The sequence below is a fragment of the Cibotium barometz genome, chromosome 36, assembly GCF_041138505.1.
Source record: "Cibotium barometz isolate CiBa-2024 chromosome 36, ASM4113850v1, whole genome shotgun sequence".
Taxonomy (NCBI): Eukaryota; Viridiplantae; Streptophyta; class Polypodiopsida; order Cyatheales; family Cibotiaceae; genus Cibotium; species Cibotium barometz.
In genome coordinates, this window is record NC_141081.1 from 33,805,196 (window position 1) to 33,832,917 (window position 27,722).

Consider the following 27,722-nt stretch of genomic DNA (forward strand, 5'->3'; position numbering starts at 1 on the left):
AGAGAGATCAACCCTTTCTGGGTTCATTCTTTGTACTAATTAAATTTCTTCATCCATGCGTATAACTAGTGTCGTGTGTCATACACTACTCATATTCTCAATAATATGCCGGAGGCCATTCTCCTACAAATCAAATCCCAACAATTGAACCAACTGTTTGTCAGCCCGCAAGTTTAGCCTACTATTAGGAACAAGATTTCAAATCCCTTTCACAAACTTTACAAGCTTTGTTGAAGCCAGCCTTTATTTCTTCAAAAGGTGTCTCTTGGTTACTTTTCCACAAGAACTTGTCTTAGTGTTTCAATGGAAAAGCCTATCCAAATTGATATGTTTTCTCACACGCGCACACGCATGCGAGCACACACTTTGAATTCAATACGCATCAGCTGACTAGTAAGACTCCAAATAATAGATCACACCTTGAACTTTCCTATGGGGCTGTAAATAAGATTACATGTGATAAGAGGAAACCGTTGTGCTTTGAGGAGATGCATGTTCAATTCAGACACAAACTTTGCCATCTCCTATGAATATAAAATATGAGCCGAATCCATCATACTAGACAATACCATGCATGCAATCTCTGCACATAGGAACCTGTCATGTGTGCGACCTGGTCATGCATTCCGTTGCTAAGGATTTTGAGGTTAGCAAACTCGACTTTCATTGTAAAACTTGATGAAACTGTTGCAAGCTTTCATGACCCAAGACCAAAATTTCAGCTTAGGGTGCCCGGGATGACTCAACTCGACGAAGTGGGATCCCTTCTTGCAAATCACTTTCCGGTCGTTTGGTCATGATAAACCGGGCGGAATGTGGTGAGGGCAATCCCGTATAGCCATCTGAAAGAGAAAAAAACAATGGCTTTTAGTATATTGAAGATGTAATTCTGAAGAGGAAGGGGGAACTAGAAGAAAATGATTAGGGATGGCATGAAGAGAATGATGACACTGACTCAATCCCGAAGTCATGTTATCACCCATATCCTTTGTTGTATGCAGTAAAAAGGTGCCTGATAGGATGGTGATAAACCCGCAAATCTCCGTTATAATCTGTGATGGATTTTGCCGGTCCCAATCCTGGGTGAAAAACCCATGGTTTCATGAACACTAGCAAAAAAACGAAAAGAAAGGCAGCTATAAGAATAAAATGACAAATGCACCTTAAACATGATGATACTAGCTACTATTGTCAAGGACGTGAACATGACATAATAAATTGGTGACACCACTGCAGTGTTGAAGGTATCAAGAGCCTGTAACATGCAAAAGATCATATCTTCAATACCAAGCAATGGTGGTTATACCCTGAGAAAAAGAAAGAATAAGTCAGATGCCATGAATGCATTTTTGTTAGGAGAGCATACCTTGTTTAGATAGTTCATTTGCATCAGAATACATGAGGTCACTACTATGGCGAAAACCCATGTTTCGGGATAAACAAGCTGATTCGTTCCCTCAAAGGTCAGTTTAAGAGCAATGCCCAGAGCTTTGACACTCATCACCTGTGAAAGCATACAAAAAACATCAAGATTCTCCTGCATCAAAATTCAGGTTCATCATTTTGAGCCATAAAATTAGCAGAAATGTGAACTTGCACCGATCATAATAGGAGGTCGAAGAAATTGTAGAGAGACCCCTTTCAAACAAAGGATTAATCACTCTCCATTCATGTTATGGGTGCTTACTTCATAGAAAAGCCTAGCAACTGTGATGCATTACAAATAGGAAAACAGCACAACAAATAGTTGCAATACACACTTCAGGGTTGAATTCTGTCAATAAATGCCCCAAACTCTATGGCATGAATTTTGAAGTTGTTTGAACCCCACTGCAGCTGTTGCTCAGAGAGCGCTAGCTTGACACCTACATGCCTCAAATCCATCTGATGGTGAAATCCCTTCTCTACCGGGCCACCAGCTGGGCTACTAAGAAACACCATCCATTAAAACTGATGCACGTAGCACACTACTGTTGAAGATGCATCATGGCCAGCAGGCTGCAGGTGAGCGTGCAGACCACCCAAACAGGATTCACTGCCATGCAGGCTGAGTAGAGGACCACACCCATACAGGCATTGCTGCAAAGCTTCTAGAAGACAGGACCGTTGCCACCATGGGCATCTGGTAGCAGCTTCCATGAATCTCTTTGCTGCCTGGAAATTGTATATTAGAGTTTACTAGATAATGGAACCAAGAGCATGCCCAAATTTTCGATTGAACATCTATATATCCATGCACGGAGAAAGTGTACTTTGGAAAACATATATACAACTCGCCACAGTAAGATCTCTCAAATACGAGACCTCGTATATCATGGGGCGCATTGAGCATAGGACTTGCCAGGTCCCTTGGAGATTGGCTTGCTCACAGGCAGCTGCCCCCAGAGGTTTAGGAGAGAGGCCTGGCAGGGATCTGGGGTAGAGACAGGCTCAGCCTCAACATCGACTCTGCTCTTCCTTAGAAATGGCTGACATCTATCCCAGACCAGGGCCCCCCCACAGTGGCTGGGTGTGTTTACTAGGCATGATATTCTATTGGCAGTCCATGGAGCGGATGAGGTTGTGGTTTGCTCACTTTTTCTATTGGTCCCCATGGCAGATTAGAGAGATCCGAGCCTCCCTTGGAGGAGTTCAATGGTTGCACCTTACAGAGGGTGAGGGTAATTGGATTCCAAGCACGTGTGTGGCACAGAGACCCCGCGCCGGCCAAGGTGGCCAGGGAGAGACTCTGGCGGGGATTTAAGAGAGCCGACCTCTCACACGCCTCTAGTGGGACCCGGGAGAGTGGACTTGGCATGATCCTGCTGATTGGGAGGAGACTCTGGATGTCCCCTTTTTTTGCATGCACAGCATGGCTAGGCCGCAAGATTCAGATGCCAGAGATTGATGGCACTCCGACAGTTGTAGTACATTGGCAATCACAGGGCCTCTCCCAGTGTTTTCTCTGAGACTCTGGATGCCCCCTTTTTTGCATACACAGCGTGGCTAGGCCGCAAGATTCAGATGCGAGAGATTGATGGCACTCCGACAACAAGATTCAGATGCCAGAGATTGATGGCACTCCGACAGCAGTAGTACATTGGCAATCACAAGGCCTCTCCCAGTGTTTTCTCTCGGATTTTTGGAAGAGGCTCTGGGACAGTTTTTGGCCTCGAAAGATCACTCTCTTTCTTTGGCTAATGGCACAGGAGCTTGGCGGTAGGCATGTGGTTGGCCATTGGAGGTCTACCAGCAACTTGCTCGAGGTGTGGCCACCTTCAAGAGTCTCAGCGACACTGTCTTTGGGATTGCACGAAGGCTCAGCAGGTTTGGCAACGGATTCTCCGCATCTTCACAATGGTGGACGGGCCCTCGACCTGTATCATTACGTGGGGCACTATCGCTTGGGCCACAGAGGCTGAGGTTGTTAAGGCTTTTGAGGAGGATGGTGGGGGGCTAGCCCTTCAGATCTCTCACCTCCGCATTTCGGCAATACCAATCACAACCCCATCTAGTGGCCACTGGAGACCAGGCTCATGTCAGAGATGGGAGATTTGCAGTAGCATTGCAGCCTGGCACATATGGAGAGCTAGATGCAGCGAAGCCATCAAGGATACCCACACTCCGCCTACGAAGTCCATCAGGAGCATTTGGCTCGACATCATACATACCCTCTGTGGTCAGTGAGGGAAGTTGCATGGAGGTTTTGACCACACGCGGAAGCGGTGGGAATCTTTCTTGAGGCTCTAGCGTCCTAGACCTTTTCTCACTGCCAGAGATGGTGATCCCATTTGGCATTACAGACACCCTGTGTGGTTAATCTCTCCCCCCCCCCCCCCCCCCCCGCGCCCCCCCTCCCGCCCTGTATGAGATAGCCTTCACCTCATAGAGCGGCCAGCCGCAGGAGAAGTGCATCTTTCTCCACCTCTCTGCCCCGTGCATGGAGGTGAGGTTGTATCTAGCCCTTCGTAGCTGTTTTTTATTAACTAATAGAAGGATCTTTTTAAAAAAGATCTCTCAAATACCCACATGTGATAGTTCCATGTCTCCATTCTCTTCTTATGCAAAATGTTCATAAGAAATATATCCTTGATAAATTCTGTGCTTTTTGCACCCAATACATCTTATCTCTGCATAAGTGGAAACATAATATGTCACAATGCTTTTCTGAATTGTCTGCAAGTTCAAGTTAGGCAGGCAGACACATAAGCAAGCAAACCATGCCATCGCGACATAAGTAGGTGAAGAGAATCAAGGAAGCATTCCATCTTGTAAGCTTCTTAAGCAGCATTCCTTGATAAGAATTAAAAAGTTTATTTTGTTTTATTACATCTTGCACAATTTATTCACAATGTAGTCTTTTGTGCATACTCTCATAACTGATTTCCAACAACTGGCATCAAAGCCTGGCTAATAAATCTCCTCTTTTCTCTCCAGGCCTCCCCCTAGGCTAGTTTAGAATTGCTATTTATGATAAACATTCCAATATTGCTTTAGATGGATATTCATCATGCTAGTTCTGATCCTCCTAATTCTAAAATCCACCCGATTGGTACGACCGTTCCTACCACCACAGTATCTTGATCCAGTCAAGAAGGACTTCCACGAGTTGGGAAGAACTGGAAACCAATGCTCCAGTTTTCCAAAAAGGTCATCCAGATGGCCTTGCACCTACCCAAATCAGATGCTGAAAAGTGTGGGACCTTCCTGTATGAGTTGGACTCTCAAATTCAATGGAATGCCAGGTGTTTCCAGCCTAGAACCTTCCAGGATGCATTTGAGCTTGCAAAGGAAGGTATGGCATGGAGCAGTTTGTCCAAAAATGAACTACAGAAGTACCTCTCGAGAACCGATGTTTTTTTCCCTGAAGTTGGATATAGCAAGCAAGCATGCCCCAAGTTACAGCCACCAAACTGTAGCTCCACAGCTTCCACAACCTAGTTTTTGCTCAGCCAACCCCAGTTGATTCTCCATCACCAAACCCAGTCATCAACACCATCCTTAGTAGGGTGTTGGAAGTTAAGCAGGAGGCGATTCCAAGGAGCCAGAAGCTATGCAGGAGGGGGCTTCAATAAGAGAAGGTGAGTTATTCAAGTGTCATAACCTCCAAGGCCATCCAGTTGTAGTCTCATTTGACTACAAAAGTACAAAGGATGTCATTTTTCTAAGCAAGTTGCCGGCAAGTCCGTTTAGAAAAGATAAGACAACCGCCAATTTTGGCACAGGTATGAGTCTTCAGATTAAGTCAGCTACACATAGTGCTAGATTGGTATTCCTGCAGGTATGAGTCTTAAGATTAAGTCAGCTGCACATAGGGCTAGATTGGTATTCCCACAGGTGGAATTTACGCATGATTTCATAGTCACACCACTGAGTGGTGCACACGTGATTTGGGTGTCAGGTGATTTATGTTCTGAGGGCGATCATCATTCAAGGTGGTCCCGGTAGCTCTCAAAATCCCATCATCTCTGTATGTGCTGACAAGGACATCCGACACTCCTAGAAAGTTGCAATGCAATAAAGTACAAGGTGTTAGAACTTCCCCCAATCAGTATCTAAAGTCTAGGACAAGTTTGAGCTGTGTGTGAATTCCTTCACCCTGGGTACTAGCAACAGCCAATAGGCTATGAAGGCCACAAGAAGGGCTGTGGACAGCCGTATCAGCAGCCTAAACAAGCACCCAAGTGCCCAGCAAGTGTCCGAGGGAGGGTGCCCATATATGAATCTGTTTAGGGTTTTTTTGGGCCACGACTGGTCCAAGGGGCAGATCAGCCAGAAGACCAGCCCTCCAAGCCCATATATAAGGAGGGGCACCGCCATCTAACTCCAGCTCATACTCTTGCTTTAGCCTAGCCTCCTAGCACTCAAAGGGCATCAAGTGGAGACAAATGCACGCATTCATAGAAGGTGGCCACATTCAGAAACCTTACAGGCAGCCGGTGTGAGGTTAAGTGGCGTGCTCCTACAGAAGAAAACGCACAGATCAGTCCAGTCCAGTTCAAGGGCAGATTCAGCCCAATTGTACTTATTGCAGAAAATGCAGCAATAAAGCAAATACACCAACCGTGGTGGGGGCCCTCCAGTGGGTTATTGTGACCCTATCTTGTGTACTGTGCAGGATCTTCTCTAACTCTGTCTCTTACATTGAAGTGAAGAAGTGTTCTACTATTTGCAGACTAACAAGTAGATCCATAAGCTTCCACATGTTACATATGGTTGCATGCCCAAGCAGAGTTGCACACGGACATGCTTTTCACTTCCAGCCGCCTGCTGGGCAAGTACCGAAGGCGTGTTGAGACCAAAAAGAAAATGTTGTGGGCAGCCAGGCACCCATGGTCAGGACAGGTGTGGATAGTTTTGGCACATCTTTTTGTGGTCATGGTCAGTTGGCCTAGCTGGCAAGTGGTCGACTAGTCCTCTAGCCACCAAATAAGGGCAGGTTGAGGGTCATTCATAGCAAAGGACCAGATGAGGACAAGTGGTGCCTGAGCCAGATCCCCAAGCAGCAAATCTAAGCATCAGCCATCTTCAGAAGCCAGTTCTCATGAGTGTTAGTGCATGCTCATGTGAAGAAAAGCAGAACCAGCCTCAGTAACCTTTTGTACGCAATTGCACATCATGCACAATCAGATCCGAAGTTTAAATATGAGATTCCAATATACATAATCATCTTTTGACCAAAAAATAGCAGTTATTGTATGTTTGCAGTTTGATGGTGCCATTTCAGCCATTTCCAGTAACAATAGTGGCAACTCAATATGGTAGAAGCATGACTAAGGAACCTCCAAGGTTCGTCAAGGTGAAGATTTGTTAACCTCAATGACACTCACATGGTGTTCATGCAGGATAGCAGGCTGCAGCATACTCTAAAAGTACCAATCGGATAAGCGAGGAAAAGCAATCCACCCTTGGCATTTGCTTGACTTTCAAAAGGCATGTAATCATGTGGATTGGATTTTTTGAGGAGACTAGATAGACCTGAAGGTGGAATAGTGTGCACTAATGCTTATGCTACAAGCTATAAACCAGACCATGGTCACCAACAGTACAAATAAAATTTAAAATCTCTCGAGTAGGCGTCTCCAATTCAAGTGAGAAATGGAGGGAAAAAGTTGAACTAAAAACAAAGTACAAGAGGAGAAGCATCAGTACCGAGAGAGAACCCATTGAGGAGCAGATGCCAATGTATACCATCACATGCGTGTTGCCGTAGAGAGGTACATAGTGAAAAACTAAGACTAAAGCCAATGCCACCACGGCAACTGAATACATCAAAAATGCTGCCAATATTTGGAAACCACGAAGTTATAAAAGCTTTCAAGCAGATCCAGAGTAAAAAGTTTAGAGAATCCTACACTTTGACAAAGCAAAACTAGCAAGCATGCGTGCGTGCTTGGGAGGGTGATGTGCGTGCATGTGTTTGCAATGTGCATGTGATAAATATCTACATGAAGCACACCAGGTTCAGTTGCAAGTGTCCACACTTCCTTTACAGACAGTATCTCACGCTCTGGAGGTGCATGTAGGACAATGGAGGTTGAGCCAACCACACAGAGAATGCAACCTAGTATCCCCAATATATGCAATCTCTCCTTCAGCATTATATGTGCAAGCACTGCACTGCAAAAGTGCAAGTCCAACATCCATCATTCCATATTAATCCAAAGTTTATGATAACACATACATTAAGCAGTTGATCCAATGCCTGCATTGTACCTCACAATAATGCTCAAAGCGCCAAGAGGGGTGACAAGAATAGCTGGAGAAAATGCATATGCAACAAAGTTTGCAATCTCTCCAACAATCACTGCGACATCAAAACCCTTCAGTAAGTAATTATAGACCTAATACCAACTTGGCAGAACACAAGAGTCCACTCTGGACAACACGAGAAGGTCTAAATGCATACTGGTTGTCATGCCCGCCCACCAAAGTGGTTCGTACAGGTAAGAGTACCCTCCAAGTCCTGTCACAAAGACGTGTGTAAGCAAGCTAGACTTATAGATAGAGCATGCACTAGACAAAACCCTTACACCACTACAAAACAGGGACCTCTTGCAATAAAATTCTTCTTTTAATTGACGCACAATTGAATGACCAGTATTAAAAATTAGCCAGCATAATAAGTGCACGAGGAACCTGTTAGAACTTCATCCTATCTTGAAAATCAAATGATCTAATAGGTGTAGTGCTCAAAGCACGATTGTATCACCCTTGCACATTACTATTCATCTGATTCAAAGAAAGTGAATTTTGAATCTCTCATACAAGCACCACATTTTGGGACCTAATGACAATACAAGAGTAGGACCCCACATGATAGGGTTGGAAAACCTTGAAGATTGTAATGCCTCACAAAATCTAATTATTTACTAGAATTCATACATAGTTCATGTGCAAAAAAACAAATCCTTTAATGGAAACGCAAATGGTGCTTTTAAATGCCATGCAAGCACAGTGCATTTCACACTAGGGACCAGAAGTGCATGGGCTGGGTGCCTTTCATTTCTCAATGCGTCAATTGTATCACACAAAGACACTGCAAAAATACCACGTCAACCAGACCACAAGGCATAGAATCAATCAATCAAAGCAAATCTGGTTCTTCGAGAGAATCTTACATTCCCTACTCAGAAAGCACCACAGTAGCATGCTTATAATTCAAAGGGGGGTTGTCTCCAGCAATCAACTAAGGAAAATATTATTGTTGGTGGAAGTTGATCCTACCACCTTTCAAGCTATGCTTCATACCCCATTTTTGTGACAAAGTTTCTTTAAAATCTTCTCCTCGCATTTGGTGCCTTCAGCAATAGCGACAAGGCAGATGCTGGTTATCAACAGTTTGCCACCCCTTCACAGCGGACGTAAACAAACAAAAGTGTCACGGAACTGGATGGAGGCAATAGAAATCTGAAAGGGTTCATGATTTGTAAAATGCACCACGGAAACGTAAGATAAACAGTAATTTTCATCCGCTTTAACTCCATTCTCTTATCAGTAAAGTAAACACTCCACGAGGGGTAAAGGAGGAGAACGGGGCAGGGGGGATTTTTACGTCCCAACACACGTAGGTTTAGGGCTAGGGACGTGGACTAACCCAAGTTAGGGTTAATGTCTGGGCTTGCCTCTATTCAGCATCATCTCCTGACTCTGAGCTAAAGTCAAAGCCCGATCATAAGATTGAGGCTCGAAATTCCATACAGTAAACCTGAAGTTGATATTCAACCCCCTGAGAAACTCCTCAACTTTGCTTCCTCCAAATTCCCCAACTTGTGTAATCAAGGCTATCGTGGATCATGCTCCCCAACACAATCAGATTTTAGGGGGACTACCCAAGGCAAAGAACCCTCATTGACACACATATACATAAAGGCAGCTAGAATGCCCACTCATCGTCTACCTCATCGACAGAGACTTGGGCCGTTGATGCAAATATGTTCTCCTCTTCAACAGGTTCCTCTTCATCTTTAGTAGCAAGATTTGCGAGGTGTTTCTCTTGCTCTTTCTCCAGCTTTTTGAAGCAGTTGGCCTCCTTATGCCCCATTCTCTTGCAGTACATGCACTGAATTTCATGAAAACCCCAAATTTGTGATAGTTGGGCAGCAAAAGGAGAAGATTCACCTCGGACACGGCGTTGGTGCCTGCTGACATGGCCGGGATGTTGATGGTGATGATGATGCTGGGCGAACGTACAAGAGAGGCGGATGGCAGCTGTGTTCGAAGGCTGCAAAGCCTTTTAATAAAGTTTTTTTAAGCCTTACTATAAGGCTTAGGCTCATCAAAGCCGTAATAGCTTTGACACACCAGGTAACGAGAGATAGCAGGTGAAAAACGGTGCGACCACTCAAGAGGCGGCGCTAACCAACAGTCAGTGCAAGGAAAAGCAGGAGGACAACTGACGGGCAGCAGAGGCATTGTGGTCAGGTTCTTGAGCAGTGCGGTTAGCAATTGGTGAACTTATAAGCCAGCTGGGGAGTAACCGCTCGCTAAGGTGGAGCTAAGGTGATGATGGAGTTCGAGGGCGTTTGAAGTAGGCGGCAGCCTCACCTTGCTCTGATACCAATTGTGTAATAAGGGCTATGGTGGATCGTGCTGCTCCATGGCTGCAAGGAGAAGAGAGAGAGAGAGAGGTAATTATATGTGTGTGTGTGTGTGTGTGTGTGTGTGTGTGAGAGAGAGAGAGAGAGAGAGAGAGAGAGAGAGAGAGAGAACAATACAGGCAGAAATAGAGGGGGAGAGAGAGAGAGAGAGAGAGAGCAAGAGAGAGAGCACTTGGTTACCTTCACTTGGCTGAGATTGCTTACCGCCTGAAGACGACCCCTTGATCTACACTTTCCACTTTGCCTTTAGCTCCTCCTTGGCTGTCTCGGCCCTTGGACTATGGCTCTTGTAGAGAATATGAGATGAATGATGCGAAAGACTAATCATCCCATACATAGGCACCTCATATGCTAGTCGGTTTTTTGTGTTGTTGCATGCCTGCTCAATACTAGGGAACAACAGCATTTAATGATTTCGATTCACACGTGTGAACTTGGGCAGCCTTTGCTGCTGGTCAACAAGGTCCCAATGTTCTTTATAAAGCTGTCCTATGGCCTCGGGCTTGGCCTATAGCTAGCCCCAATAGCCATGGGCTCTTTGGTGGCTCTTGGACAAGCCCTACATGGTTGTCCATCAAACAGACTATTCAAAGCCTATCTCCTAAACCTAGACTGGTGCCCATGCATCTGGTAGCCTAATAACTGTCCGGTCACCTCTACTTCATTCCAAAGGGTTACACAGATGTGCAGGACATGCACTGACCTCGTGTGTGGGACATGCACACCTCACCATGACCCTCTGTAGAGGATCTGTAGTAGCTGACCTGTCCTAGATAAGGACTTACAAAGGGCCAGTTACCACTCTAAGACCTGCACCTAATGTACACATGTCCACGTGGCATCTAAGTGCGGGATGCACATGTAACATGACTACTATGCAGAAGCGTGCTTAAATGATGATTAACGCAAAGCAATAAAGATTAACGCTCATGACATAGAGTAAAGAGAAGGAGAAGAGAGAGACTCTTTACCTAACCTACTCCTACTATATATTACTGAATGAATGAGTAATTACAATGATTGTCATAGATCCAATGTAGATCTAGACTCTGAATGCTATGAATGAACTTATGCTTACAGTTCTCCACTGTGCATTAATGGAAAACGCTGATTTGGAGATGTACTTGGCTGATCCAAACTGCTAGACTGCATGTCCTTGGTCTTGGCTCTGCAGTCTCTGTCTCTAAATGATTATGAATGATCCATGACTTGCCTTTATATTGCCTTTATATAGGAAAGTGATAGCAAGTCGTAATCAGGTCGGTTTTCACTTTTCAGGCCATAAAAAGTCATCAAAACTGTCATAAAATGTCTTCATATTGTGTCCATAATATGTCCCAACCATTGGTACATGTCCTGGGCACCTCCGGGCACCTATAGGGCCACCAAATTGGCTCCAAACTGCCCATATATGACCTCTAACTTTGCCCTTAAGGCGACTGTAAGGAATAGTCATGTCTACATGGCACCGGATTGACGTGTGCACGTGACAGCACATGACATCCCCCTTTGCTTAACTTGACGGAAACTACACAGCCTCCAAATAGTCCATCAATCATGCCGGATAATCTTCAAAGAAGTTCTTGTCATGCCAAACTGCTTCATGCATCCCTCAGCACCACACCTTCGTGAGGAACTCTCGCTCTTTACAGGCAGAGCCATGCTTAAAACAGTGCAAAAGGATCTATTCTAGAACCTTCACTTCAGCTTCGTCAACGATATCAGGTTCCGGTTCATCTTGGACATCTGTGGGAGGAGGTCCAGAGCATAGTGCTTCAACCAAACGGCATGAAACCAGCCAGAAGGTAACTTCAACTTCATGGACACCTCGTTGAACTTCTTCAAACTAGGAAAAGGTCCAAAACTTTGAAACAACTACTTTGGGCATCGCTTGCCCACCTACTTCAACCTTTGTTTCATAATCTTGAGATATAGTCAATCCCCTTAGAAGAATTTCACATCCCTTCTGTCCTTGTTGGCCTGCAACGAATAGGCCTCCTATGCTATGGCCAACTTGTCCTTCACAGATTGGTAAGACTCCATCAATCGACTAGCGTCAAGCACTAAACCTGTACAATTATGATTGGAATGGCCTTCCAAATGCCACCTCATAAGAAGTCTTGCCAATAGCTAAGGAAGAGAAGTCATTCAGTATAGGTTAAACCAAAGACAAATATTGTTCCCACTTACCTTGTTGATCATAGACATAACACTTCAGCACATCGAATGCCAATTGATTGTGAATCTCTGTTTGGCCATTCGTCTATGAATAGATGAAAAATTCAACTTAGTACCAAAATTATCAAACAATGCCCTCCAAAAATGAGGGGTAAACTTGGCATCGCGATCTAATATAATGGTCCTAGATATGCCACCAATTGGATACCAAATGCCGGATAAACTGCTTTGCACCATCTTCGGCAGTAACATTAGCCCTGCAAGGAATAAGCATAACAAACTTGCTGGAATTCATCAGAATCCATGTACTTATGCTTCATCTCATCTAGTCCTATACCAACAAGATCCATCCGTGTGGGTTGGATGTAGAAAACGGTCCCTTTCCTGCTCAATGCATCAACAACCACTCAATTGGCCTTTCCTGGAAGGTGCTCAATCATGCCAACAAATTGTTGGAAAATCTGGCTCTAGGAATGCTACCGCCGATCACTCCATTGCGAACCTGGCATCGTCTGAAGCCACCGCAATGCCTGATAATCAGTGTGAATCCCAAAGTCACACCCATTTAGGATGTTTCACAGCCTAGATCACAGCAAGAAGTTCTCGATCATATACCGAGTATTTCTTCTCGTGCATGGATCAACTTACAAGACATGTAAGCAACTAGATGACAATTCTAGTGTAAAACACCTCCAATGGCGATGTTACTCCATCGATGATTACCTGGAATGGATCATCTCCTGAGACAAGCGCTGTCATGAGAATATATTTTAAGTCCTCTTTAAGAATATTATTTTCTTCTCTTGAGTAATTTGGGGACGCCTAGGTTACTCTTGCGTCATGCCGGCTACGTTAATATCGTGGGTGACACCACTATAAATATTAATACGTGCGGTATATGACGTATGCTTGGGGCCGTCTATGATTATTTCAGTTAGGTTTGTATCGCAGGGTGATTCCTGGGGTACTTACGCCTGGTAGTCATGAGTTGGTGATAATTTGTGCCTGTTTAATATTTGTGGGATTAATTTAATTATTAATTGGGCTTATATTTTCAGGTGATGAAGATTACGAGGATTGATGAATAATGTCGAGGAGAATGTTTCTTATGCGCATCATATTTATTTTTACAAGCGTAGCTTGTAACCTTAGTAGTTGATTTTTCCATTTTGATACATTGAAAAAAATACATTTATAATGTTGAATTTATTAAAGCCTAAAGGCTTTACCCTAGCCCCAATTTTTGGGACACTCTATTTTTGTTGTGGAAGAGTGTCGTGCTCTCTAAAAGCACACTTTGTATATTTTTGGGAGCTATGGCCTATTTTTGGTGGAAAGCTAATAAAAATACTCTTGTGTGGGGAAGGCCACACACAAGGGGGGGAGGAAGAGATTGCACCCAGCATGTTTGTCTTGGAGCTAAGTATTATGTTTGCTATGCTTTTGTTCAATTTATTTGATTTTGTTGAAACCTGCAAAGCATGTGTTTTCATGGTTGAATTTATGTGTTGAATTTCTCAACTGTTCCACAAGCTATCCGAGAGAACGATTCTGTTTTCAGTGGTATCAGAGCTTGGGCTAGGAGATTTGTGGAAAGGCGGGAAAGGTCTTCATCAACACAACTCTCAAGAAAGTTGCAAGCTTTTAACCGGTGGGCAAAATAAGGGTTTGTGGTCTTTAACCAAAAAAATTCAAATTCTCAAACTAGCTCTACTTCTCAAACCCACTTACCTCTTCCCAAAACCATTCTTCTTCATCAAAAAGTGGTATTGCTCAAAGCTTCATGAATTTCAAATCCAACCATATAGATGGATTCTCCATAGCAGCATGCAGTCCGTCCATTATAGGTTGCTTCTACCTTGAACCTTTGCAAAAACTTAGCAAATCACATGAGGTTTTTGGCTATGAAAAATAAATAAAATCAAGCAAATTTGAGGCACCGATTTGCAACCTCACGGGCGAAGAAACGTGAGAAGAAGACCACAAAAATCAATTAAGCTACTAATTACTTAATCTCAATTAAGCCAAATCCTTAACTTAACCCAATTCTACTTTTCCCAAGTCCAATGCATGTCACATCAACTTTTGGAGCTTTCACACTACCTATTTTCCTATTTCAAGGGAAATTCTAAAGAATTGCAATTTTTAAATTTTTGGGTGCAGAAAATTGATTTTTCAAGGCTCAAAGAGGCTTAAAAAGGCCAAATAAATGCCAAAAAATTCCAAAATAATTTCTGAAAAAATTCTAAAAATTCTCAGAAATTATTACAGAGGTTTGGTCAAGTTTTCAGAATTGTTTGAGTAGTGTTCAAGGTGCAGAAAATTATTTCTTCAGCATTTCGACTAGCCCAAGTCTCCTAAATCACTCGGAATTGCTCGGGACTTGTGCGAAACGAAGAGAATTCGACCCAACCATTGAACCAAAGTCTTTGTTCAGTTTCAACACAAATCGAATTGTAGGAAAATTGAGATAAGTACAATCAAATTGTAGGAGAATTGAGATAAGTACAATCATTTGCTTTATTTACATACATCAAATAATATCAATTTTACTTATTTACATTGTTTACATGAGCACTATGGTAAATTTTCCTATTTTACCTTCAATTCAAGAGCAACTCCAATCTCTACAACAACAAATTGTAGAAGAGAGAGAGATGCGAATAGAATTGGAGCGACAGCTCATGAGTCGAAGACGTAAGCGTGACTCTTTGCCATCTTATGATGACGAAGACGACATCATCCAAAGAGCTGTCAATGCTACACTTCAAGCACAAAATTCACGGAAAGATTCTAAAATCAGTCGTAAAGCTTTTTCATTTCAGAATTATGATGGCAAGAAAGAAACTTATGAAGCAGATCCAGATTTTTCTGAGATATGGATCAAATTGCGTGAAAACAATTGGACTCCTCAAGAACCTCAAGGTGGCTTTATCAGAAGCGCCTTGTTTAGCCCTTGCCTCGTGGGACGAACCATTTCAAGTGATCACCGATGCGAGTAACATCGCAATTGGAGGTGTATTGCAACAAAATGGTCATCCGGTAGCTTACATGTCTCGTAAGTTACTGCCCGCCGAAAAGAACTACTCAGTCTATGATCGTGAACTCCTAGCATTTATACAAGCCTTGAAACATTGGAAACATTTCCTGTATGGCCGTGACTTCGAGGTTCGCACTGACCATCAGGCATTGCGCTGGATTCAGACGATGCCAAGTGCACAGTGGAGTGATCGACAACACCGCTGGAGTCAGATATTCCAGCAGTTCGGTGGTATGATTGAGTACCTTCCAGGAAAGGCCAATCCAGTGGCCGATGCTTTGAGCAGGAAGGGACAAGTATCTGCGATTCAGCCCACTAGACTTGACCTTGTTGGTACAGGACTAGAAGACATGAAGCACATGTACGCGGATTCCGAGGAATTCGGTACACAGTGGGAACAGGCATTGGATGCCACAGGACCATGCCATTTTCTGATACGCGATGGTTGGCTTTTCTACAAAGGCCGACTATGTGTCATGAAGTCATTCCGGGTAGCTCTTCTCCATGATGCCCATGACGCCATTACAGGTGGTCATAGGGGCATGAATTCGACTCTGGAGAAATTAGAACGGCAATACTATTGGCCAAAGATGAGGCGTGATGTGTTTACATATGTACAACGCTGTGACATTTGTCAAAAGGTGAAAGCTCCTCGTGGAAAGAAGATAGGGTTGTTACAGCCCTTGCCAATTCCAGAGGGTCCTTTCCAGGACATTTCGATGGACTTTGTCACAAATCTGCCTCCCAGTCCGAGTAAGCGTAATACGCAGTGTTTAACTATTGTTGATAGGTTCAGCAAATTTGTTATGCTTATCCCTTGCAGGGCCAATGTGACCGCCGAGGATGTTGCCCAGCTATTCATTCGGCATTGGTACCCGATTGGCGGGATTTCTAGGACCATAGTGTCAGACCGAGATGCCAAGTTTACCAATCATTTTTGGAGGGCATTGTTTGAAAATTTTGGTACTAAGTTGAATTTTTCCAGTGCATTCCACCCACAGACAGATGACCAGACAGAAATATACAACCAGTTGGCCTTTGATGTGCTGAAGTGTTATGTCCACGATCAGCAAGGTAAGTGGGAATCGTTTTTGCCTTTAGTTCAAGCTGTTTTGAATGACTCTTTTTCTTCAGCTATTGGCAAGACTCCATATGAAGCAGCGTTTGGAAGGCCTTTCCAGTCGTCGTTAACCAGGACTTCGTCTTCAGTACCGGAGGCGAACAGAGTGACGGACTCTTACCAGGAGATCCTAGAGTCCGTTAAAGACAGATTGGCTAAAGCGCAAGAGACCTACACTCGACAAGCCAATAAAGACCGAAGGGACATGAAGTTTTTGGAAGGGGATTGGGTGTATCTTCGGATTATGAAGCAAAGATTGAAGCAGGTGGGCAAGCGATGCCCAAAGTTGTCTTTCAGGAGCTTCGGACCATTTCCCATCCGGAAAAAGATTATTGAGATGTCTATGCAGTTAAAGCTACCTCCGAGTTGGACTATGCACGATGTATTTCATGTCAGTTGGTTAAAGCCATATGCAGGTCCACCCCCTTCAGAGGTCGAAGACGAAGCGGAACCAGACATTATTGATGAAGCAGGCTGCAGAAGTAATGGTTCCAGAACAGATCCTTCTGCACCGTTTCAAGCATGGCTCAGGCCGAAGACTACGACAGTTTCTCATGAAGTTTCAAGACCAAGGAACTCATGAAGCGGTATGGCTCGACACAAAATTTTTCGAAGACTATCCGGCATTGCTGAGTACAACACAAAGATCAGCCAAGAGTTTACACCTGTATATCCAATCTGATGGCCCACAAATCCTTCTTAGCACAGAGGATCTATGCACACAGATCTGTGTCTCCAAATAACACAATGTGCCTCCCTCTGATCAACCAAGATCACTAAGCAGGCCAACCATGGACATACATCTGGCATAACTCAAGTGCATGATACATCATCTCAGCTCAAACATACATGTGCTGTCCAAACTCTATCTCAACCCTTGTCAATCTGCCATACCCGTCCTCTCACAAGGGGCCAGATAACTCATATCTGCAACAACAGACATCAAGCAGTAGAAAGAGAGATAGATGAACAGAAACGGAGCTTACCAAATTCAGCTCGTGAAACAGCACTGGAGGAAGCAACAGCACCAATCTGTACTTGCAGACACTTGTATCCACAACCCTGCTTCACACATGTGCTTGTACTTGCCTGTACCCTCCTGCTGATGTTCACTCTTATGCTGTCCTTGAGAGTACAGATCTGAAAAACAGCACTGTACTTGATTGTACTTGCCTATACTTGACGGTACTTGCTTGTACTTGACGGTACGGGCTTTTTCTGTAGTGAACCTGAAGTAGCCGCCTGCTGGATTTTGCTGCTGGTCACTTGCGCTGACTGCAACAGTGTTGCCCAGCTCTTGTACCTGCCCTAGAACTGGCCGTACAGTGTACCTGCAGAAGGTACAGAGCTGTACTTGCAGTCGTACAGCACTGTACAGCCTGTATTCAGCAGTTGCAGGCGCCTGTATCAGTCCCACAGCCCTGCGCTTCTCTGTCCTCAGCAGCACCTGCAGTCGTACAGGGTTGTACGGCCTGTTACAGCTCACAGCTTGCAGAAAACAACAGCTACAGCACAGATACAGCAGCCGCCTCAGTTTCCTCTGCTTTTCCACGCTAGAACTCTCACTTTTGCTCCACGACTCCCAAAAGGGAAGAGAGAGAGAGAGGAGAGAGAGAAACACTCCAAAAGTGGTCCTCTTCCCCAAAATAATCCCTAGGGCCCCAAACTTTAATAAGTCCCTAGGGCCACTAATAAACATTAAAGTTTAATGTTTCTAGTTCCCCCCTTCACACCTAGGGATGTCCACACATCTTAAACTCTCTCCAGGCACCCCCCATGTGAATCATAAAATATTCTGCCTCTGCAACCACCATGCCCACACTTGTACTGTTCCATTTTCACAGGGCCATGACAGATCCATCTCAGTCGTCCAAGGTCAGGTGTGCATTGTCCTGCACATGAGTCCAAGGTCAGGTGTGCACTGTCCTGCACATGAAACAATGCCAGTCCGAGCTGTGTGTCTCCCTCTAGAATGATGTCAGTGGTTCTGTGTATCTGGTTTGGTACCGGATGCCAGATCACTGAGTAGATTAGGTTTAGGACAAGGGGCCAGCCCATAGGGCTACCCCGGATCTGAGTGTGGGCATGGGAATGGTGTGAAACCATCCCCATGTGGGCCAATAAGGCTCAGGCTGGACCCACCAGCCATGGAAGGGCTGTAGTACAGACCTAAGGCAAGAATAAGGCTATTTTCAGGAGGTTACAGCCTTCATAGGGCTGTAGGGCAAGTATGGGGCAGCCCATACAGGCTGCCCAGCCCATAGATTGTGGGCAAAGGCTATGCCCAGCCTTCTAGAAGCAAGCGCCTACCTCCCCAGCTTGCTAGGAAATTTATGCAGAATTTATTAGGATTTATTTGAGCATTTAATGCTGAATTTACTCAGTCGTGGGACATGGACTGTTTTTCAGCTGGCCGACTGCTCCTGAGGAGGAGTATAAATAGGGGAGGCCATAATCCCATCATTCATCTCACAATTCACCAAGTGCATCAAGCAAACAAGGGCCAGGACAGCCAAGAGGTTGCTAACGCAAAGGGGTGAAGGACTGAAGGTCAAGGGCAGGTTTTCCAGCCAAGAAAAGGTCAAGTTTCTGTATTTGTTTTCAGATTTACATCATTCTAATAAAGCAAATACACCATCCGTGGTGGGGGCCCTACAGAGGGTAATTGGGACCCAATACTGTGTCCTCTCCATCTCCCCTTTCTCTCTCTTTTTTTCTGCACATCTCCTTTCAGTTTGTGCGTTAATTCCGTCGCCAAAAGAGTGCTGATTTCTGAGTTTTGAAGTACCGATCCTTCTCCGAAGCTTCCGCATATTACACCTATTATGAGATCCGAGGGAGATATTGTTAGAAGTCATCTCTAGTCTATATTCATACACCAGGGCCTCTGTTGTGGGTGTGCCCGCCCTGTATAAGGTGTTTTATCATTTTTCCACACTCCGCGTATTTTTCCCTATTTTTTCCCATTTTTCCTAGTGGCCGACTGCATGTTTATCAATCGTGGGCTACTGGGCTGCTGGACGACTGGATTTCCTCAGTCGTGGGCATTCATCTGCTGGCCGACTGCATTTATGCAGTCGTGGGACCTTTTTCAGCAGTCGTGGGCACTTTATCTGCTGGCCGACTGCCCTCCCAGGGATGTATATATAGGCCCCTTGCCCCCACCACTTCCTCATTCAATTTTCTTGGGATCTTGTGTATAGAGAAGAGTTTACACACCTATCTCTCTGTGTTTCTTGTGCTGTTTATTTTTTGCAGTCTACTTGCTCTTGTCTACCCAAGTTTGGTTATCATTTCCGCTGCATATTCTGACATGGTATCAGAGCCCTAGGCTCTAGACAGATTTTGGGCCTTTTTTTGAGCAAGAGGGGGCGCGTAAGGCTGCTGATTGGTGGACTGTTTTGGGCTGAACGGGAAGAGAAGGTGCAAGAGGAAGGCGGGCAAAGGTGCTGGACAGCCACTTGCAGGTTTTCAGATTTTTTTTCCCCACCCACGCACCCTTTTCAGGTTACTCTCCGCGATGGCAGATTTACTAGAGATGGCTGAGAAGCACGTGAAGATTCCGACTCTCCCCACGTTCCCAGTGGATCGTCAGTTGGACGCGTCCAATTACGGCATCTGGAAGGTCATGATGGAGTCGGTTCTGGAGTCATATGACCTTGCTGATTTTATTATCATCGGGGTGCCACGGCCGGAAGCTGAGGAAGGGGAGTTATTATCGACGAGGAAGGACCGAGAGGCACAGGCACACATGTGGGATCGTGTCAACGCCAGGGTCCGGTCGTTTATTTTCCTCAATTGCACACCACAAGTGATCAATCATGTGAAGCACATGACGTTGGCGAGAGACATATGGGAGCACTTGGCTTCTTTGTATAACAGGGTGTCACCCATGAAACGGATCTCCTTGGAAGTGCAGATGCGGGTTATGAACCCTGCAAAGTCTTCGACAATGCGGGAACACATTAACAAGCTGCAGGCCCTTCAGCAGGAAGTCCTACAAGCTGGGAAAGAGATATCATCTCAAGATATGGCCATCACTTTGCTTTCCCACTTGCCTGGTCAGTATTCTGCTTTCTATTCCTCGTTGATCACGAGTGGCAGGCTCAGCACCATTACTTGGGAGGAACTTGTGCCAATGGTCTCACGAACCCTCATCACGGCGGAGGTTCGGAGGCCTTAACTGGCCAACGGTCGAAAGGCCGAATACCAACAAGGGCAAAGGGAAGGCTTCACTGGAGAAGTCTTCTGAGGAGAAGCCTGATCCAGAACGAGAGAAGCTGAAGGCCGAAAGATCTTGTAATGATTGTGGCGAGAAAGGCCACTACTGGAGAAAGTGCCCTAAGCGGACAGGGAAGAGTGCTGATTCCTCAGCCTCAGCTGCGAAGACTCCGGCATTTGTGCACTTAGAGATAGTGGACTCCGATGCTTCATCATCTTCGAGCGAGGAGGCAGTTGGCTTCACCGCGAAGGGTACTCGGGAATGGATTCTCGACAGTGGTGCTTCCAGGCACATGACTCCATCCCGTGACTTCTTTCTGGATCTGAAACGGCAGTCAGGTCGTATCTATATTGGCGATAACTCCACTATTCCGATACATAGTGAGGGCCGGATGGAGATTATTCCCGACGGCAAGGGGAGCAAGCATGCTTCCCATGTTCTTTATGTCCTTGCTCTGGGTTTTCATCTTATGTCAGTGCATGAGGTATGGAAGACTGGCTTTCGGGTGCAATTTGAGGAGCATTCAGTTGCTCTAAGGGGCCGTGAGACTGGCAAAGTTGTTTGGAAAGGCGATGTGGAGAATGGCATCTACAAGCTCTCTGCACTCTCCTCACTGACAGGTTCTCAGGTCGGAGATTTGTGGCACTTTCGTTTTGGCCACTTAAATATGGATGTTTGAGGCGCGCCTTCCGAGACCAGATGGTGGTTGGCTTGCCAGATGTTGGTAGTAGGCAAGGACGTTGCAGTTCTTGCATACATGGTAAGCAGCACAGGGAATCCTTTCCGAAGCAGGCTTCCAGGCGGGCTTCGAAACCATTGGAGTTGATTCACACTGACTTGTGTGGACCACAGCAGATACCATCCTTGGGAGGATCTCTCTACTTCATGCTGCTTGTTGATGATTGTACCAAATTCACGTGGGTCTACTTTCTTTCCTAGAAGGACCAGGCTTTTGCTTGGTTCAAGGATTGGCACGTGATGGTGGAGAAAGAGTATGGATTTCAGGTCAAGACTCTCAAGGCTGACAAAGGAGGTGAATTCTCCTCGACTGTATTTTTCAGGTTTTGTGCAGATCATGGCATCAAAAGGGAATTGGCCAATACCGGTTCGCCTTCGGAGAATGGAGTTGTTGAACGAAAGAGCAGGACTGTGGTGGAGATGGCGAGGACCATGCTGGAGCATCGTGATCTTCCTCGTCCACTTTGGGGTGAGGCTGTGGCAACGGCTGTCCATACCATTAACCGCTCTCCGACGACTTCTGTACCCCATATGACTTCATTTGAGGCATATTTTGGCAGGAAACCCGATGTCTCGCACTTCCGTGTCTTTGGGAGTGACGTGTATGTACATATTCCGAAGAAGCAGAGGGGGAAGCTTTACTCCAAGTCCCGCAAGCTGGTATTTGTGGGGTATAACTCTCTTTCCAAGGGATACAGGTTGTATGATCCAGAGAGGAACGAGATTGTCGTGTGGTCTTTGACGAGCATGTTCCAGCATCCACTGCCGAGGAGCCGCCACTTCTTGGAGATCCAGAGGAGTCTGATGATGATTCCCAGTCTTTTATTCCAGTTGATCCACCTCAGTCATCACAAGAGATTGAGCCCGCAGCTGGAGTTGAGCCCCCGCGACCACAAGAGGCTCCACGATCTCTTCGAGTACCTAGGTGGTTGTTAGACACCCTTCGGGAGTCAGGTGTCACGGAGCTACCCTCCAAGTGGACCACAGAGGACGGCCCTCGAAGATCACATCGAGTTCGAGATAAAAGCAACACGGCGGAGCTTCTTCAGGTGAACTATGCCTTGATGTCTCGTATCATGCGGAACAAAGAGCCCACTTCCGTAAAGGAAGCCCTTTCACAGGATACTTGGAGGAAAGCCATGCAGGTGGAGCTTGATGCCATCGAGAAGAACAATACTTGGGAGTTGGTTTCAAGGCCGTCGAAGCGGTCAGTCATTGGTGTCAAATGGGTCTTTAAGACCAAATACGCGTCTGATGGGTCGGTGGACAAACACAAAGCCAGGCTTGTGGCTAAAGGTTATGCTCAGCGGCCAGGCATCGACTACGAGGATACCTTTGCACCGACAACGCGGATGACCACGATTCAGACTGTTCTTGCCCTTGCTTCTTCTCAGAGTTGGCCCGTGTATCAGATGGATGTAAAATCTGTGTTCCTTAATGGTGACCTGCAGGAGGAGGTGTATGTTGTGCAGCCTCCAGGCTTTATTGTTCCAGGATCGGAAGGGATGGTTTACAGGTTACGTAAGGCCTTGTATGGTCTTAAACAGGAAGATTGATTCCTTCTTTATTCGGACTGGATTTCAGAGATCGGTTGCAGATCCGAACCTGTATCTCTTTCGAGAACGCGGCATGGTCACGCTTATCATCCTTTATGTGGATGATCTCATTCTCACCGGCGGTCATGTGGAGCACATTGGAGTGACGAAGGCTGCCTTGTCAAAAGAGTTTGAGATGACCGACTTAGGCTTACTCCACTTCTTTTTGGGATTGGAGATCTGGCAGACCCAGAGGGGGGTTTTCGTCTCTCAGCAGCGGTATGTTCATGAGTTGCTTGAGGCCTTTGGGATGGAGAACTGCAAGCCTATTACTTCGCCGATGGACCCGAACACAAAGTTAACCATTACAGATCCTTGTGAGCCAGTTGATGCCTCACAATACCGGAAGTTGGTTGGTTCATTGATTTGGTTGCTGAACACCAGATTGGACTTGAGCTTCTCCGTGGGGCTGTTGAGCTCCTTTAAGCAGACGCCATTGAAGACTCATTGGGACGCAGGATTGCGGATCTTGCGGTATCTGCAGAGTACGAAGGATCTGGGACTCTTTTACACAGGAGGGAATGGAGTCAAGCTCCAAGGTTGGAGTGACTCAGATTGGGGAGGAGATCCAAACACGAGGAGATCTACTTCAGGATACAGTTTTACCCTCGGCTCAGGAGCAGTTTCTTGGAGCAGCAAGAGGCAGCCAACTATTGCCCTTTCTTCGACAGAGGCAGAGTATCGGGCTGCTTGTGGTGCTGCCTGTGAGGTTGTATGGCCGTGGAGGCTGCTAGGCGAGATTGGGTTTCCACAGAGGGAGCCCACAGTCATCCAGTGCGATAACCAGAGTTGTATAGCTATTGCTCGGAACCCGGTTTTCCATGCCCGGACCAAGCATATAGAGATACAGTATCACTTTGTACGTGAGAAGATCTTGGTTGGTGACATCTTGCTACTTTATTGTTCGACAGAGGACAATGCGGCGGACCTCTTCACGAAGTCTCTACCTCAGGCTATGCTCAGGCGGCACTCCAGCTCCCTTGGGTTGGTTTCACAGCCAAGAGCTGAGAGGGGGTGTTAGAAGTCATCTCCTGTCTATATTCATACACCAGGGCCTCTGTTGTGGGTGTGCCCGCCCTGTATAAGGTGTTTTATCATTTTTCCACTCTCCCCGTATTTTTCCCATTTTTCCTAGTGGCCGACTGCATGTTTATCAGTCGTGGGCTACTGGACTGCTGGCCGACTGGATTTCCTCAGTCGTGGGCATTCATCTGCTGGCTGACTGCATTTATGCAATCGTGGGACCTTTTTCAGCAGTCGTGGGCACTTTATCTGCTGGCCGACTGCCCTCCCAGGGATGTATATATAGGCCCCTTGACCCCACCACTTCCTCATTCAGTTTTCTCGGGATCTTGTGTATCGAGGAGAGTTTACACACCTCTCTCTCTGTGTTTCTTGTGCTGTTTATTTTTTGCAGTCTACTTGCTCTTGTCTACCCAAGTTTGGTTATCATTTCCGCTGCATATTCTGACAGATATCACTGCCTTTTCCGAGAGGGTTTTGGGCCGTTACATGGTCATGGAATTTGAGGATCAAAGATGCCTGGGATTGTTTCTACTTCAGCTCAGGAGACACAGAGAGACCCTCTTGGCAGATAGGAGACCGAGCCATGATGTACCTACACAAGGATCCTGACAGATTTCTTCAACACCAGCAGCCCACACCCCTCCTGATACCTCCTCCATCGGGCCATCAGGGCACCAGCCACACTCCCAAGGAGTCACCACTGATAGAGCAGTCGTCTTCTGTCGTGCTCGTCGGCCACACCCACCAGGATTCTGACCACGGCATCCCCAGCATCGCCAGATCAAAGCCATTATTGCTCGGCATCGGAGGTGCCTACCTCGCTTCTACAACCTCTCCATTCTAGACAACCCCATGGCGAAGATATTTGATCTGAGGAGAGGACAGCACTTCAATTGATCAGCATACATGGATCTACTTGATATACATTTTCTAGTATTTTCTACTCAGTATCATCTATACAGTTCTTATAACTATAAGGCAGTCAGTTTATTGTACTTTTCAGTTTCATTTGGTCGTTCTCTTTGATGAGACACCAACTTCAGATGTACTCTCAGTTTTGGTTTCATAGGCCATTATGGCCTCTTAGAGATGTTAATATATCATTTCATTTCGACTCTGTGAATTGGATGCTAAAGATATCACCACATAAAGGTATAAAGAAGGCCCTGTTGTGCGTTACCACGATCAACCTCAGTGCATGTAACATCCTCCTATTGGGAGACTTCAACACCAAGACCAAGAGCTGCCACATTCCTCTATTTGATTCGGATGACTCCATCTGACTACAAGAGTTGGACCTCATGAGATCATCACAAGACAAGAAGGTGACAGCATTTCAAGAACCCCCCTTGAGCTTGGAGCTGCACATGGTCTCATTATTTATAACGGGATGCCCCGCTGGCTTGTTGGGGAATCGTCATCCATGTGTGTGAACACCTCTTAAAGGTTAATGTGTGTGTGTGTGTGTGTGTGTGTGTGTGTGTGTGTGTGAGAGAGAGAGAGAGAGAACAAGGGCTTATAGCCACCAATGTGTTTTGTGTTATGTGCATGGCTACAAGGGCTTTAAGCCACGTTTTACTAAGCAATGATGTCATCAGTTTAGCCATGTGTCATTGCCCCATGAGTGGAGTGTGTCAAAAGATAAGGCTCTAAAGCCTATTCTGGAGTGGATTTCTTTCACGCAAGACATGAATATGCCATGTTTTGGGCACTTTGAACATATGATCTGCATGCAAATTAAACCCCTTCATTGCAAGCCCTTTGTGATTGAGTTTGTGTCGGAAATAGACTTAGTTCTAGGATGGGAATAGATTATTGCTACCAATGCTAAACCATGCTTCATTAGCATCACCTTGAAGGTCCACAACACAGAGATGGTGATACCCTTTTTTATGATAGAGAGGATCAGACACTAAAGGATCCATATGATGCTAAGCACAAAAGGCTACAAGGTTACTCCTAGCCTCCTCAACTTGAAAACTTACCTTCTTCAAGGGGCTTCTATCCCTTCAACTCCATCCTCACCATCAAAAGAATAGGCTTCTACCTGTAGCTTCACAACCTGGCACTCTCGAATTTGTCCCTTCTTACACCCTGTCCATACCAACAATGTAGATTGAATCTTACTCTAGCAACAAGGATAATAATCTACAACTTTCAACATCAATATACCCTTTGTCTAAGAAAATAGCCTCTCCAATGCTAAGAAGGACCTACCCTCTACATCAATAGTACCTCATGATGAAGCTTCTACTCCAAGATCCCCTCTTCGATCAACCTCGCCAAAGGAGTCAAAGACTTCTATCACAAAAACCTCATCATCAATGGCCCTCTTGAAAAGAATCCTAAATCATCAATGAGGATGACACCAAAGGTCATCACTACAATTGACAAAGATAAATCCATCCAAGTGAATTGCCATCACTACAATTGACAAAGGTAAATCCATCCAAGTGACCTTGCTATTGGCAGCCCCTCTCATGAAGATCCAAGCCTCATCATCGATGGTGCCAAAACCAACAATTGTCACTATACCATTACAAGTAAATGCCAAGAAAGGTACCAAACCTTCAGTTCCACAAAAGAAGGTATATCTTCAATGTCAAGATATCTTCATAGTATTAAAAGATGGGTAGAAAAGTAGTTATCAGTAGCTCAAGGCTAGGTGACAATTCCATTTGGGTACTTCACCGACCTAGGCAATGCTCACAACAACACTCTCAAGAGCCTCGATATGGTATTCTGGTTAGCTTGGGGACGAAATGTCTATGCCCAGAATGACTACTTGTTGCAAGCTAATGAAAGGGAGATTGTCCAATACATTCTTATGCATGGCATACTTGCATGCGTGGAATTGTTTTCGCATGAAATGTTTTATTGCATGCAAGCTCTGTGTGTTTAGTTTACGGACACAGTCACCCTCTCGTGAACCGTGCGTGTGAATCTGTATTCTAACCTCGCAGATGGTAGGTGTGACACTAAACGCTTTGTTTAAGCTTATTTGAGTTTTAGCTAGGTAATCAACAAGCCCAATCTTTCTACTGATTATATAATTATTGAGGCCAAGATCGTAATCAAGATCAAAGCTTTACACAGGGAAAGTGAGCAAATTGTAGATTATGTGAAGGTTAGGCTTTTAAAGACTCACCTGCCCTGAGATTTGAGGAGCCAGCTTTCTTGAGTCCCTTCTTCTTGACAATGAAACTGGCGCCAATGAAGAGGCTTGAAGAGAGGGCCAGGATGAGCCCTTTGACATTGTCAGAGGACATGTATAAAGAAGAAGAAGCAGCATCGCCTCTGGAAGCTTCTGCCATCTCTGGTACTGACTTTTGAGTGCCCAATTTCACGTGTCAACAAATTAAATTGATCACATGTCCCTGGTCTGCCATCGCCAGCACAAGCAAAGATTTCTCTGCGTATAGAGGTCCAAGTATCGCCCACGAGATCCTTACTGCCTAATCGTGTCTGCGTCTTCAAGTGACTGATCCGAGGAAGAGGGAGGGGCATATTGTGAAAATAAATATATATTTATGTACCAAAAAGCAATTACATCCCAAACCCTAGCTTAACATCCATCAAAGTTATCAAACCCCATTCAACAAGTTACATATCAAAGTCCATCTCTCGTCTTCAAATAATGATAAGCTTCAATCAAGACCTTAGATATGCACCCTTTAGGTGACTGCTGTTCCAAGACATCCCCCTTTTTTTACCACACTTTAAC

General features: G+C 45.3%; 1 protein-coding gene across 2 annotated transcripts; it reads right to left on the reverse strand.

The window, feature by feature from the left end:
- Nucleotides 1–184: 184 nt before the first annotated feature.
- Nucleotides 185–27,575, reverse strand: LOC147617838 (putative magnesium transporter NIPA4). Of its 2 annotated transcripts, none has more exons than XM_086776097.1 (9): nt 27,147–27,575; nt 7,889–7,945; nt 7,696–7,786; nt 7,439–7,599; nt 7,132–7,259; nt 1,367–1,504; nt 1,163–1,255; nt 956–1,079; nt 185–842 (listed from the first exon to the last, which is right to left on the reverse strand). In XM_086776097.1, the coding sequence occupies exons 1-9, from the start codon at nt 27,310–27,312 to the stop codon at nt 724–726; spliced, it is 1,077 nt and encodes a 358-aa protein (XP_086632223.1). In that variant the 5' UTR covers nt 27,313–27,575; the 3' UTR covers nt 185–723. The 2 variants fall into 2 exon arrangements, with proteins under 2 accessions (XP_086632223.1, XP_086632224.1); XM_086776098.1 differs by having other exon boundaries at nt 230–842; nt 7,132–7,217.
- Nucleotides 27,576–27,722: the final 147 nt, after the last annotated feature.